At 38.3% G+C, this 16,476-nt stretch overlaps 1 protein-coding gene across 1 annotated transcript; it reads right to left on the minus strand.

Annotated features, from left to right (window-relative positions):
• Positions 1-12,253: 12,253 nt before the first annotated feature.
• LOC113920075 (methyltransferase-like protein 9) lies at positions 12,254-13,235 on the minus strand. Its single transcript, XM_035726755.1, has one exon. The coding sequence runs from the start codon at positions 13,221-13,223 to the stop codon at positions 12,753-12,755; it is 471 nt and encodes a 156-aa protein (XP_035582648.1). The 5' UTR covers positions 13,224-13,235; the 3' UTR covers positions 12,254-12,752.
• Positions 13,236-16,476: the final 3,241 nt, after the last annotated feature.

Here is a 16,476-nt window from a genome sequence, read left to right on the forward strand (position 1 = left end):
CAGTGGTTCTACACCAAGATGGGTATAAGCAGCGGTGTGCTTATTTAACAATGATTAAGGATGCTGCTGGCAAAGGCAGATATAAACATGTATAGTAAAGTGACAACAGTAATAGTAATATTTACACCCAACTATGTTACAGGTATTCTTTTAAGCACATAGCTTGTAGGTGGTTCATCTGGGATTCACACCCAGGCAATTTGGCTTATGAGTCAATTTTAACCACAAACAGTTTACCTTCCATCATAGTAGATTTGATACAGAAATATTATAGATAGCAAAGTAGATACAGATATAGCAATAGACAAAGATATAGAAAATTGCAAAGGCATAACACACACACACATGCACACATAAACATATATAGATATTTATGATAGGAATGTAGTATTTGTGCAGGGACTAACTAATGTAAACTCCTAAATTGTAGTTTGAAAAACACCCTTTTCCTCACTTATCTGGAAATTGTAGGATAGGAAGTCCCATCGCTTGTCTGATAAATCTGTTGATCAATGTCAGCACACTTGCTAACTGGCATAGGGATAAAGGTGAAGCCTTGAGTCAGAAAGGGGCTACACACTCTAACCTACAATGAGTGTGAGATGTGTACAGCTAACACCTGAGAGAGTGTGAAATAGCAAGTGGCTCAACCCACATGCTTCCTGAGCTGCACAGGTAGGAGGTAACCAATGGTTAGAATACTGGAGAATAGCGATTGTTCTTGAAATAATTGGTTTCATCTATTTTCTCTTCTTCTCCCAGGAGGACCTTGGAGGTTAAGTAACTGGAGATACAAACACTTGATTATGTTTTCCAAACTCCCCATGTCTTCTTAGTCTTTGCAATGGTAATATAAGAACACTTAAACTAATGATAGCAATAATAATGATAGTTGTTCTGTAGGCTTGTTGTGATGATTAGGGACAGATAAATGAAGCTCTCATTTTAAATAATTATGGTTATTATTCTAAAGTTAATAAGTTCCTTTTCCGATTCTAGCATATGAAGGAATTCCACGGGGGCTGAAATGTGTCTTCAGTTGGTCCTAGTGCCCTCCCTGGCCAGGGCCCAACAACAATTCAGGATAGTTTTACTCTGCTACAACTCATTTGCCTTTAAATGCATCTGACCTACAATCAACTCAGGAGACTATCTTTAGAGGAGTAATTACATTTTAGCAGGAGGCAATAACTTAGGTCAAAGAAAGATCTCTCTTGGCAGTAATTTGGAATCTGTTTAGTCCAGTTTGAGAGATACCCTTAGGAGAAAAGCAATCTTTAAATAGTTCAGAGTCTATGGAATAGTCATTCTGACAACCAAGGGAGTGGAAGGGTGTCAATCAAATCCTTTTCCTCAACAGACTGTGAACTCATTCTTGATTCCAAGAAATTAACTAGAAATTAACTAGAAATTGCTGGAGATAATTTTCCCTCTTGGATTCCTCCCAAGAATAACTGAATTATCACAGGATTCTTCATAATTAAAAAATTCCTGATTGGGGAATTTCAAGAACTATGAATGGCTGTGGAAGATATATGTTTGAGGAAAGAACTATCCTCATTGCCTTCAAATATAATCTGGCAAAGGAACATTCAATGAGTCCAACATTCACTGAACATTGCACTCATGGGTATTTTCCCATGTGAGATTATCCTTGATTGTCATGAATAATTAAAGAAAGGTGTTAGTATTCTACATAGCTTTTATTGCCACATATTCTTTATTAAGATTGTGACAAGTGAAGAGAAACTATGGATATAAAAATAAAAACATGATTTAATCATGAAGACCTAATAGCTATAGATTATTTTGGTGTGTTTAAGTTGTAATATTTTTCAGCATGTGATATACTTTTATATAATTTACATTATGTAATATGTAAGTTATGAATCCTGCTGCTTTCACTTAGTGCCTATAGTTTAAGATCTCCATAATATTCCATCATGTGGATATATATGAATTTAGAGAAAATTATCTTTCAATAGGAATTGTACAGGAACAATGCAAAATAGATAAATACATTTTCTGCAGGATAACTCAATTTTAAAAGTGTAGCAAATTGGTAGAATTGTTTCTATAATGTAAATTAACATCAAAGCACTAATTAGCTGCTGTCAATGAAATTTATTTGCCCAGAACATTTGAAATTTATTTATAGCTGTCATAAAGGTAAATTTCTGAAATATATTCTCAGAAAGGTTCTGATGGTGTTAATCCTTTATGTGCCCACATTGGTATTTAAAATTTTTATGTAAATGAAAATGCCAGGGTGAAAACCAGCTTCCAAGTAGCTAATTCTACCCCTCCTTCTTTCCATTTGTAATCTTATATTTAGGTATACTTAGGCCTAATGGAGGAAATATCTAGTGTTGAGAATAAATCAACAGAAAAAAAGAGATTTTTGTTGGTCTGATGATGGTAAGGTTCTCATCATGGTGGAGCTCAAGCAAGTTTCCTGTGGGCATGGCCAATGAGTGGCAGCTTTGAAATAATAATCACACATCTGGAATGGACCTCATATAGACTGACATCTTCAGAGAAGCCCACCTTATAGATTTTCTCTACCATCTATAAAGCATCAAGTGAATATGAAAATCTGTTTTAAATTTCAGAGCAATTTTCCCCTAGTGTCCCTGGAAAGAAGTTTATAAATAAAAATTTCTTGATATTTTTATAATATATAATTGAATGAAAGGATTTATATAATGTGTCTGTTTATACGTAGATCTCTTTCTCTCTCTCTCTCTCTTCACCTCCCTCTCTCTCCAGTAGAGGGGGTGCTCTTGGGAATAACTATTACAAGAGTGTTCTTCCTGGGTGCTTATCACTTGTTGATTTGCTGGTAACTGCTTGGACCAATCAACAGCGGGTATGGTTCTCTACACACATCCTCTCTCTTGGCTTTTGGATTTAGATCAAAGAGTGAAGGGAGCATGGAACTAAGGAAGCATGGCTGCTAAAATATCTCCCATATCTCCCCAAACTTATTTAATCCCTCGATAGATAGTCAATGAATCCTATCTCTTATATTATGAATAATATATATGTGGTTAACATTATTTGTGCCTAAATTCTTGTCCACATGCCTTATTACAATGTAGGATAGATATTTAAAGGTGAGCTTCTAATTCAGAAGATCTGAACATAGTTGTGTCCAAATCACTTTCCAGAAAATACATGCCAGTTTACACAGTCATCAGCAGTCACCACAGCACCACATATTAGCTGTTCTTAAAGGCTAAAATGACTTAAAGACTCAAAGAAGATAAGCTTTGATGGTGGACTTTCAAGATCCTGACAGGTTATAGAAGAAACCACAGACGAGAGCACTCCTGGGAGCATTCTTCAAATGAAATGAAATAAAGCTAACATTTTGACACCTACTATATACTGTAGTAGGTGCTTAGGAAAGATTATTTTATGTAATCTTCAAAAAAATCTCCAGAAGATTAGTGCCTTATCCCTATTATTGCATTTTTGGAAACAATTTCAGAGAGGTTGATTGACTTGCCCTTGATCAAACAGCTTGGGTAATGTTGGGCTTCACACAGACACATATCAGACAATAAAACAAAATCAGACCACTCTGCCCCTCAAATCATATGGTATAAAGGGCCAATAATTCAGATGATTAGACTCCCTTCTCTGTGGCCCTTCATCTTATGTTTAATTAAACTGTAGAGTAACAAATCCCATTTCACCAAATTCATTATTCATGCAAAATCACATGAATCACATACAAATGACAGTACAATATTGAGAATTTCTATAAAGCTATTTATCACCATCACTTTTAGGCATTTGCTCTTGTTTAATAAACAGCAGATTGCCATCTCTTGGCATGATGAGCCAAATACACACAAAAAAAGTTAAGAATTCAACAACATTTAATTAATGGCAAGGGTAGCTATTATTTATGTGGGCTCATTGAAAGCTGCTGTTTTTTATAATTAATTAATAATTTTGAAATAATAACAAATGGTATTATTATAAGCACAGGATAAATTTGGTTAAGAGAGAACACTCACAAGTGGAAGTAGATGGAACTATCTGCCCCTAACAAATGAGTAACCATGCAGAGACTGTTAGAAACAGCTGCTTCTGCTAAATGCAATCACTTCTTTCCATTGGCTTCAAATCTTGGGTGACTTGGAGATGAAGGAAATTTCTATAATCTATAATTACTTTCCACAGCAAAGGAATAACAGCTAAATGAAGTCAATTACCAGTTGGAGACAGCTTGTCAGATGAGATGTGGTAGATAGTAATTAATAGTTACTGAAATTACTATGTTGAAACATTGGTGGAGATTATCAGAAACAGGAACAGTACCTGTTTCTATCTAGCCCCTTTGGTCTATATGCACATGAGCTTGAAAATTATCTTTTTGTTTTAAGTAATAACTTTGTTGAAATATTGATGGTGTACAATTCAAAGGCATTTAGTATACTTACAAAGTTGTGAAACTGTCACTATAATTTTAGAACATTTCCATCACCCCCAAAGAACCACTGTACTTATTAGCAGTCAGTCCCATTTCCCCTGCTCCCATCCTTCTCAGTCCGGAATGGCCCCATCTTGTGTTTTGGGGAGCCCCTGGGCTTCATGATATTCAACATTCCCTCTAAAAGATGAAAGCTGCAAGCTCCAATCTCTAGACAGTTTGACAACCTGTGTCAATCTCAAAATTATTACACTCCTGTTTTTTAAATAACTTTTATTTACTTTCCTAACTGCATACTTGATTTTTTTTTCTTTTCCGGACGACTCCAAGGAATAAAAGCACCTTTATTAATAGTGGTAGTCAATGTCAGCAAAGGGTGAAAGAAAATGTAGAGACGATTAGAAAAAACAAATTGAGAATATGCAGAGGGAAAGGATCAAACTCTCTTTTAATATTTGACCCACCAAAGAAGTGTTATTACAACTCAATAGTTCAAGGATGACAAGAGAGGAATATAGTAGGGACCATGGTTGGCTCAAGTAGAACACAATCTGAACTAGTCAAAATCTGCTTTCACTGTTTAGCCTCCCTTGACCATTACAGATCCATAGGATCTTTTTGAATTTAGTAACACTAGTTTTTCTGAGCAAAGGTTGTTTCTTATTCAGACAAAAGTGCGGCAGATTGGTGACTTAGTGCCAAAAGACCATAAACACTCTGAACCTGGTTCTTCACCCGTACAAGAAGGGAGTTGATCTGTACGAGATGATCCCAAAGATTGCTTTCAACTTACTGTCTATAACTGTGTGACTACATTGTCTGTGTTGCCCAACTTTTATCCTAGAAGATCCCTGGAAAAGAGCAGCATTCACAGTTTATAACCATCGGGTTCTTACAATGCAATTTTATCACAGGATCAGAAAGAAGGAATGAATTTTTTTTTTCCTAGAAAGTAAGGACACTACCAAGCCAGTAAGAGGCTGCATTATCCAGGCCCCCAAATAGTAGGCAGACTGAAAATTATTTAAAGTATATGATTAAAATATTTGTTCACCCAGTAAAATATGTGATCCCCGTTAAGTGGTTTGATGGAGATCAGTCTTCTCCCAAGACAGGTTTTCCACCTTCATCAATCAGTACCCTTCACCCTAATCTCATACATGAATGCACACATATGAGTGCACACACACACACACACACACACACACACGTGCAGCTCCACTCCTGAACTCCTGATTATACCCTGCTATCCTCTTAGACCATCCAGGCCATGTCTTCCCAGGATCCAGAGCTGGCCAGGATGCCCAGTATATGTGATAAAAGCAAGGCTTCCAGAGGAGGTTGAAAGCTTGACAAGTAAACTGAAACCCAAGGGAAAGGGGAGTTTGGGATGAGAAAGGATTCAAAGCAGAAGGAGAAGCCACGGGGAAGATCTAAAGCCTCAGAGAGTACATGTGGCTCTGCTAACAGTTTAGAGTTTTACATGTTGTGTGCATACTTTTGCGTGTGTTTGTGGTGGGGGAGGAGGATGGTGAGGCTAGAGAGATAACTGGCCTTTAGGGGTCAGATTTCACTTACTGGATTCTCAACATGTGTATTACTTTACACATGGATGCTTCCTCTTAATCCTTATAATCATAAAATTTGAGGATCGGACAAAGCAATCTACCTCAGGGTAGTGGAGAGCCTCTGAGAGCTTCAAGGGAGCTCATCCATCCTGAGTTAAATTTTTAAAAAATCACACTGGATGGGGAAAAAAAAAGATTACACTGGCAGTTTTAAAGAGAAAGCTTGGAGAGGTGATGCCTCTCAAAGTTAATATATATAACGATCATCTGGAATGCATGTTTAAAATGCAGATTTCTCATCTCTCTCCAGAGACTATGGCTGGGAAGACTGAATAAAATTACCCCTATGTAAAGCATGAGAGTGTCTGGAATATAAAAGGTGAAAGTGAAATAAAAACTAGCTATCCTGCTGCTGCTGCTTCTTTCTATGGTGATGATGCTATGATGATTAGCCAATTAGGATCTAGGAAGTGGTGTCACACCTGAATAGGCAGGTCCCACCCAATATAAATTACCTGCCAGGGGTTCTTAATCTCATTGTTCTGGTTCTTTAAAGGCACGACACCTCAACCCTGAATGTATCTTAGAGTAACCCCGGTGGCCATTCAAAAATACGATTTCAGAAGGAATTCAGTTAGAATTTTGGGTATGGGGAATAAGCATTGGAATTTTTATAAAGACCATCAGGAAATTTTAATATGTAGATAGGTTTGAGAACTGCTGACCAAGTTACAAAACTCTTATTTTACCTTCATCTGGGTCTTCTGTCACTGATGTTGATTCCCAGGATTAACCCAAATGTAGTGAACCATATTACCTGGAGGGTGGTGGTGATGATGGATGATCTCATGTTTCCAGGCATCTCAGTTGGATTTCTATGCACATTAAAGCATAAACCACTGCCTTGAAGTATAGGTTGCATACAAATAGTATCTTACCCATCATTTTATCTCTTTTTTAAAAAAGATTCTTTTTTAAAAGATGTTATTTTCTTATTTTTTTAAAGATTTATTTATTTGAGATAGAGAGAGAGCATGGGGGCCAGGGACAGAGGGAGAGAGAGAATCTCAAGCAGACTCCCCACTGAACATGGAGCCCAAAGCAGGGCTCCATCTCACGACCCTGAAATAATGACCTGAGCTGAGATCAAGAATCTGATGCTCAACGAACTGAGCCACTCAAATGCTCCAAGATTTTATTTTTGTGTAATCTTTACACCCAGTGTGGGGCTCAAATTTACAACCCTGAGATCAAGAATAGCATGCTGTAATGACTAAGCCAGCTAAGCACCCCTTCTATCATTTTATCTTCTTTTTTCTATTTTAAAGATTTTTATTTATTTATTTGACAGAGAGAGAGAGAAAGCGCGCATAAGCAGGGAGAGCAGCAGGCAGAGGGAGAGGGAGAAGCAGGACCCCTGCGGAGCAGGGAACGCGATGCAGGGCTCTATCCAAAGACCCTGGGATCAGGACCTGAACCGAAGGCAGACGCATAACTGACTGAGCCACCCAGGTGCCCCATTTGATCTTATTTCAGGAAAGGATCTCTGTCTTACTCATTCTTGAACAACTTTTATTGTGATGCTAGACACATAGGGCCGTAAAATAGTTGTAGACTGCTAAGTTATCTTACAATGCATTTAATGCTTTTTAAATTTAGTGAAATATAATAATATGCATATAGGTTCTAATACCAGACATGTTTTAAATGTTTTGGTTTTTAATCTAAAAACAATAGGGATGCAGTTAATTTTAATGGAATATTCTTTATTTTGCTTTTTCTTCCTTCAGTGTAAAATGAAGAGGTGAGGGTATTTAACAACTATTTGGTATATCCTATTGTCTAGGATGCTGTACTTTCTACTGGCAGAGCCTACCTAATAGCCATCAAGTTATAATAAATCTGAAATGTAGGATTTTCTATGGGTTAGTTAAGTATATCCCAACAAGAAGCTTTTTTTTTTTTTTTTAATCTTTTCCATGCTATGCCCACTTCATTTATTTTTTCCGGTTTGAAGTAGAAACTGTGAACAGCCATACAAGCAGAAGCTCAGTGCCTGGATAAAGGCTAATACTTTGCAATCATTTTTATTTCTCTTTTTTCATGGTGGTGATGTGCCAGGGATCTTGTCATTTCTTTGCAATGGCATTTGTGCAGATTAGCCACTGCCTATCTCTCAACCTCAACTGCAAGGAAAGGCAATCAGACTTGTTATTAAGGTGTGCACCTTTGTTGTTGTGTAGTAGTATGTTCTTCTTCAGTCCAATTTTATGGTTCTTAATTGTCCCATTAGTGATGTCAGTGTAAATCAATGAACTACCCGGGGGGAAGAAAGGCCCATCACAAAATGTAGAACAGTAATCCTGATATGCTCAAGATAGATTATTTTTGGAGCTTTAATATATATTTATATAAACATATTTTTCTGTATTAAATCTAATAAACTTTGTCTTTCACATTTTATTTAATGATGCTTTTGAGAGTTTGATGATCCATTCTATCATATTTTGCACAAAAATCAGGGCAACATTAAAAAAAGGGTTGAGACATAAAACAAATGTTTTAAATAGCTTGATATATAACTCTTGTTGAAATTTAGTCACTTTAAAAAGAATAGAGTTTATGATCTGATTTTTAAAGCTTCTGCTCATATTTTGTCAGCACATTTAATGCCCTTGAAGGGCAAACTTTTCAAAATTTAGTCATATGATTTGTGAATTCATATTATAAAGCTCTATCCCTCCCTGGATAGGGAAACCAGAGAAAAAACTCAAGGGCACCTGGGTGGCTCAGTTGGTTAAGCAACTGCCTTCGGCTCAGGTCATGATCCTGGAGTCCCAGGATCAAGTCCCGCATCGGGCTCCCTGCTCAGTAGGGAGTCTGCTTCTCCCTCCGACCCTCTTCCTTCTCGTGCTTTCTATCTCTCATTCTCTCTCTCTCTCAAATAAATAAATAAAATCTTTAAAAAAAAAAGAAAAAACTCAAATATTCTGCCTCTATGAAACTATTGCTTCCATGAAAAGACTAAGGCACAGTGGCAACCTCTTAGGACTTTTCAGGAAGGAAAGAGGAGTTGGGGGCAGTGGCTCCAGTTAGCAAACTGTGTCATTCAAGAGGTATTATCTTTTTATTGCTTGGGCTTTCTCATGCCCTACCAGAGATTGGCCACAGAACTTCAGATTATTCAAACCCTAGAGAAATGTGGATGTATAGAAGGTGATAGAGAATCTTCTGTTGGAGCCTTGTGGGGCCTTTGTTCTACCTCTGGATCTCCATGTACTTCTTCCCCTCCATCTACAGGGAACCTTGCCTACCTCTCTTTGTCACTCCTGATTCTCTAATAGATTCTTCTCATTCTCTCTGTCATAGAAATAGTTCCTCTACCCCTTTATTCCACAAGTACTATTGCAGGTATCAAATGATTATCCACTCTGACTTTCTCCAGTTTTTAAAATCCAGTTTGCTTCTTCTGCTCATTGTGCCCCACCTGGGTGTTTTGCTTCCCTGCTGCCTTCCAATCCATTCCCTTCATGGCCATTATGTTATGATCAAAACCTCCTGTAGGTAAGATCGTTATCTCAGTTTCCACCACCCCCACCCGTTGTCCTTTCAAATCTTTTGTGTACTTTCTGAACAACTCCTGTGTGCCAGGATTGTACTAGGTACCATTGATTCTAAGATAAACAGAGAGGTCTAAACTTAACTCAAAATGGAGCAGGAGAAAATGTGTTTGGACACAGGGCTAGGGGGTTTCGTAGAAAATCAGAAGGTCAAGGAAGATAGGACTCTATGAAAAAATACTCTGGAGGTCTTGCTCATGCTGCCCTGGTCCTGCTACTGTCTCCCCTCATACATTTATCTTCTGTGGTACAATTAGGAGCAAAACTTGAATCCAATATGAACCTACTGGAAGCTTCTGTGTACAAATAATAGTAATAAAAAAAAAGTATGCTCTCTTTTTTCCATAGTCTGCTTCACAGAGCCCATTTCTCCCCTCTGATTCGGTATTTTCCCATCCCTTCTTCAGTATCCCTATTTTTCTCACAGGAATATTCCATCAGTCTAAGAGGTTTCCCGGAGGGGAGATGCCATGTGTTTGTCTAAGAAGAGTAGCCACCCAGCCTGAAATAGAATTCAAAGGTTGGCTGTGTTGACTTGTATCTTCACTGAGTTCCCATGACTTATCTCCTGCCTCATCGGTGTGCACATGGTGCTCCCACCATTTCAAAAACTGTAGGTCTCCAAAAGAGGCAAAGCTCCTTTTCAATCCTTTGCATACCCTGTATTCTCTGCTTGGAATGTCATATCCATTATGATTTGTACTCAACTCAGGCATTATATCCTTTCCCAAGAATCCTTTGATGACCTCTCCTCTTCCCTGAACCCCATCACACCAGCTGCCCTACCCATCAGGAAAGTTTCCTTTCTGTATATTTCTGCACACATACTTCTCTGTGCAGCTCTGCACAGCTCTCCATGGCAATGCCCACTGCTGGGTTACTGACTGCTCACCTGTGTACCTCCTGCTTCAAGGGTAGCCTCCATGCCTTCCACTCCCATAGCTCCATCACCCAGTCTGGCATCTCACACACAAGAGTAGAAGACCTGCTCAATTATAGTATGTATACATGCTGCATTGACTCATTGAAAAAAATGAAAAAAATGGGACCAAAAAAAAAATGCCTAGAGAGAACAGTGTTTCTGGTGAAGTGAAAACATGAGAATATGGATAGTTGATGGGATGGATTTGAGACAAATGAGGAAACTTAGCATCAGCAGCGAATTTGAGAGGGTGAGAGAAACTGACTAAGGCTTTGTGGTCTCCTGAATACAATTCAGGACCCTGAGTGGAGATAAAACAATTCAACACAACAAATATAATGACAAAAGCCTCTTCTTTCTCCTCTTGCATAAGATAATGACAATGGGCCATTGTCCACAGATTTTCACAGATACATGTATCCGATTCAACATATTTCTTCCTAAAATCAAACTACATTTCCTTATTGCTCAGATTAAAGAACCTAAAATATAACTCCTCTTCTTCATTGATAAGGAGCAGTATTTTCTGAGAACTTTATAGAGGAAGGAATGGATATCTTACTCCTTGTGAAGAATATTTGGTATTTATCCCCAAGAACTTTACATTAAAAAATAAGTAAATAAGAAGCATTAGAAAAAAATGGCTCAACTATTAACTTCTTATAACAAATGACATATGTGTCATTAACAGATAAAACTGATATGTGTAACCTCCTGTTTGAGCCAAATAATTCATAATTACTTACCGGTCAGTTGATTCACATAGAAGTGAGATAAAATAATGTCAAGGATTAAATTTATTCATTGAGATACCAGCAAGAGGAAATAGAAACATCACAGAATAATAGAGAGAAAAGAAAGTGTGAAACTCTTTTATTTTTTGAGAAAAGACACTGCTAATGAGTTTCTAACACACCATTAGCCAAGAAATAACCAGCATAAGAGGCATGTGTTAGGCCTTTTTTTCATTGCTGTTGGTTGACTTTTTTATTTTGGCCAAGAGAGGACAGGTTTGGAATACTACCAAGAGTAATTACAACTCTTGGGGACTCTAGAATTGCAGTGTTGGGACGGGATCTTGTTCATCATAGAGCTCAAATATTCATTCATGTGTTCTCATTCATCTCCAAGCATCACTGACCACATTCCCCCTAGGGCAGGCACTGTCCTATATACTGGGGACACAGTCATAAAAACACATTTTACCTCACACCTAGTAGTCCAATTAGATGTGTTTGGTGAATTTACAGTGACGGACCAGAAGAGTAAAGGATTCTGTAGGGGGCAGTGGCAAGGGAAACAGGGGAAAAAAAAAAAAAAAGAACTGAAGTCTGAGTTTACTGAATTAATTTTTTTAAAAATATGAAATATGTTCAGTATAAAACATTTGAGCTTTGGTAAAAGTGAGTATGAGTGTGCATTATGTACAAATATATAGCTTTAAAAGACCTTGAGAACGCTGTATCCTAAAGATCACCATCATCATTTGATAGTGATTGAATTCCACAGTGTACCTTACCCAGCTTCTGTCAGTCCTTAAAATCAGGTCAGCATTCAGTAGCTAGCTGCTCAGTACACTGAAACGAACCCTGGAATGGTGGCAGCCAAGAACATGTGGTTCCAGTTGCTAGAACTTTTATTTTTTTATTTTTATTTATTTATTTATTTTTTATTATTTTATTTTATTTTTTATTTTTTTATCTCCAAAAAAGTTTATTAGCATGATTAAAAACATTTTTTGAATAATGACAAAGAATTTCTAAACATGAAAGAGTATCAGTGGCTATACCTTATAACCAAATATTTGCAATTGAATGGACAGCTTTATTGCCAGTCTTCATTTTATTAAAAACAATCATCCATATTTATTGGTTCCATGTGAGGTCGTGACTATTGCTTTGACTGGGGAATGAGTCCCTACTGTAATTAAGTATAAAAAATATCTTCCATACTTGGAGTGTGACCTGTATACTGAGTAAAGAGTTGATAAAAATCCTCAAAGAGTTGGGTTTTGTTTTTTAAAAACGTTCCTTTTACACACTACAAAGAAATAATTAGTATTTTGGCTTTTTAAATTCCTACATGATATTCAGAATGGCAGTCCCCAAAGGTCCTCCCTTCACATAATCACAAACGCAGACCCTTTTCTGGAGTGTACATTCTTGGGGTGGGCGCTGAAGACTCGGGCCTCCACGTGTTTATACTGGTTTGAGAACAAAGACAGCATCATCCAGAACGTAGTAGTCATTATACATGTCGCCTTCACACAGGTATGGTAGTCTGGTGAAAGCTTCAATAACAAAACCAGCTTTTCTGAAAACTTCAGGCAGACTATTCACTTGTTCTTCCCAATTCTGTCCCTTGATTTCTAAAATTTCTGATGGTTTCTCCCACTTGCCACCTACGTTTTCCACATAGGGATGAAAGGGTAAAACCAAGGCGAGGATCACCCTGCCTCTAGTTGGCTCCAAGACACTTCTGATATCTTTTAACAAAGTCAGGGGCTGATCACAGCGGTCCAGCAAATTCAAGCAGCTGATGACATCATACTGGAACCCTGTATTCTGCCATTCGTTTATACCAAGCACTCTGTATTTCTTCTTCTGAAGCTGCCATATCATAGTTTCAGACAGCTCAGTGGCATAAATTTCTTCAAAATGAGGGCTCATGATTTTTGTGACTTCTCCGCTTGTCATGTTCACGTACAGGGAGCGGGTGAGCGGGCTCCGCAGCGTCCACATCCTCTGCGCCAGCCACACGGACGCCAGGCTCAGGCACAGCCAGCCCACGAACAGTCTCATCGGGGACCGCGGCCGCTCGTTCGGATCACCGCCGGCGCCGGGGCGAGGAGGCGGAGGCGCCGCCGCCTCCGGCCGCCGCCGCCACCGCCCGGGCTCGAGCCATCGCGCCCAACTTGCCCATCCAGCCCCTTCAGGGCCAAGGCGGGGGGTGGGGAGCTATTTTTTATTTTTTAAAATGTTTTATTTATTCATAAGAGTCAGAGAGAGAGAGAGAGAGAGGCAGAGGCAGAGAGAGAAGCAGGCTCCCCGCCTAGCAGGGAGCCCGATGTGGGACTCGATCCCAGGACCCTGGGATCATGACCTGAGCCGAAGGCAGACGCTTAAACATCTGAACCACCCAGGCGCCCCCAGTTGCTAGAACTTTTAGTCATGTGGCCTTAGACAAAATACATTCTGAGGCTCTGTTATATGGCCAGCAATACCTGCTCCACCTACCCCCAAAGCACTGACATCAAGAAAAACAAAAACAAACAAACAAAAACCCTCAGTATTTCTGGGCTTTCTACAGGATTACCAGAGATTAATAATTCAATACCCTCCACATTCCAGTGGACTGGGTTCAGTTCGGGAGCAATCCGTCTCTGTGACTACTATCAGTGCTTTCCCTCTAGTCACAAATATTAGCATGGAACTTTCACAGTGCTGGGGATTGGATGAGAGTGTAGGGAAATTCTAGAATTATCTTAAGGATACAATGGGCACATTTGTCCTGAGCTCCAGGCCAAAAGCCAGGTTGCTTAGGTTGCCCTATTCTGGGTCTCTAAACCTCACCCACTTTGACGTAGTCTGCTTCTTTGACTATCTTCCTTGTTCCCTCTTGAGGCTGTTGTTCCCTGAGATTATACCTTGTTCATTTTAGTGACCCCGGTTCCTCTAGGCAAGAAACTTCTCCTGCACCTGCCCCATACTGCCATTCTGTCTGATTCCTACTCACCTCAAGATTGATCTCCAGTTCTCCACTCTGATGATCTCAGGGCCACTCCCCCTCCAAAGACTCTCTCCTCGGGTCACTTAGAGCACTTGATTTCCTTGTAGTTTTGCAAACAGATTGTGTATCACTATGCATTCCTAGTTATCTGTGGTAAGCATGCCTCATTCCTCAATCTGTGTTAATCCTCTTGAAGGGAAAAAATATACCTTGAGGGTTTTATCACCCATAACACTTAGTACAGTGTCTTGCTGGTGGACATATACAAAACAGATATTTTTGACTGATGGCATGCCAGTTAGAAACATCAGAAATTATTTTTTTTGGTGTGTGGTTTATATTCATCTTTGATATTTCCATTTATAAATGAGACTTTTTCTTTTTCAACTACAATGCAGAAAGTAAAATAATAATAGTATGAAATTTGTTGAAATGACTCCTCTTTCATTGAAATACACATATATTAATGCCACCCTGGCTGTTTCCTTCTGAAATGAATATGTCTTCTTTTTATTAAAATATCACTTTCTAAAAACTTTATCAGCTCCTGAAAAGATCTTTTTTATCCTTTTTTCAATTAAGAGATTATATGAGAAAGCCTCATCTCTTTCCCCTAATACTATTGTTTAAGGAGGACATGAAGCTACAGGGTTGCAAGAGTTTTCAAAGTATAAAGGAAGCAGCTTCACAAAAGACAAACTTTTAGAACTGAGGCTTTATATGGAAATTTAAGGCTGGAGTGCATATTCTTCATTTCTTTATTTTAAAATAAGGATAAAATATGTTCTTCCTTAAATAAATGAATGAATTACCAGTCATCATTTTATTGCAATCAGCTTTTTGTTAGTTGTACAAGAATAATGAATTGTTTCTCTTATGCGAGTAAAAGAATTAGCCTCTGTAAATGGAATGATTGCCCTTGTCAGAAACAAATCAATTTTCATAAGGACCCTTATAAAGACCTTTCATAATTCAGTTTGGCTGAGCATTGTAGATGAAATTAATTAAATGAGAATGTATGAAAAGTACCTAGTGCAGATATTGATCATCATCATTATTACTACTAATAATAATACAATTTACATTTAAAAAATATACAGGGTGAAAAGAACCAGACCAAAAAAGAAGAGTATTTACTATGATTCCATTTATGTAAAATTCTGGAATATGTAAAGTAATCTTCACTGAGCAAAAGCAGATCACTGGCTCCCTAGGGACAGATGCTGGAGTGAGGAATTACAAACAGACATAAAGAAAACTCTGGGGAGTGATAGATATGTTCACTACCTTGATTGTGGTGATGGTCTCACAGGTGTACACATATGTTTAAACCTTATAAAATCATATACTCTAAATGTTAACACAAATATATTGCATTCATTACAGTCCAACAAAGTTGTTAAGTAGTACTCTTAAATTATTTTCAATGATACTATATACAGTTATAGGGTTGTGACCATCTGCTTCATAGCCCCTAACTCTGCTGCCTGCACAGTGTTCCCTGCCCACATCCTCAAGGACTCCGGCTCACACTCTGTGTCCAAATGAAGCTGTGGCCCATTGGAGGCATTATCTTCCCTTTTTAAACTTCAGAGCCCTGGGCGCCTGGGTGGCTCAGTTGGTTAAGCGACTGCCTTCGGCTCAGGTCATGATCCTGGAGTCCCGGGATCGAGTCCCACATCGGGCTCCCTGCTTGGCGGGGAGTCTGCTTCTCCCTCTGACCCTCTTCCCTCTCATGCTCTCTATCTCTCATTCTCTCTCTCTAATAAATAAATAAAATCTTTAAAAAAAAATAAAAAAAATAAACTTCAGAGCCCTGACTCAGGCCCTTTTTCTATACAAACCTGTTCTGAAGCAAGTATTAACATTATAGCCAACACTCAAAAAAATTCAGAATACAAAATACATTCAAACACACACACAGGCACAATTATTTTGTTTCAAGGTATCAAGATGCTCAGTCAAAGGCATTGAATTACCTAACCGGACTGTCAAGCAATAGGATGGATGGAAAGTTTAGAGTATGGTAGTGTGTGGTATCACATGATACATTACACTCAAGATCAGCTCTGCTTAGATCTTTGTCATGCATTTATTCACTTATTCACTCATTTATTTATTCATTTATGTAATATATGTTATTCAACACCTGTTATTCAATACCTAATAATGCCTGTAGCTCAGTCCTGAGAA

This window comes from Zalophus californianus, chromosome 3, assembly GCF_009762305.2.
Source record: "Zalophus californianus isolate mZalCal1 chromosome 3, mZalCal1.pri.v2, whole genome shotgun sequence".
NCBI classification, from domain to species: domain Eukaryota; kingdom Metazoa; phylum Chordata; class Mammalia; order Carnivora; family Otariidae; genus Zalophus; species Zalophus californianus.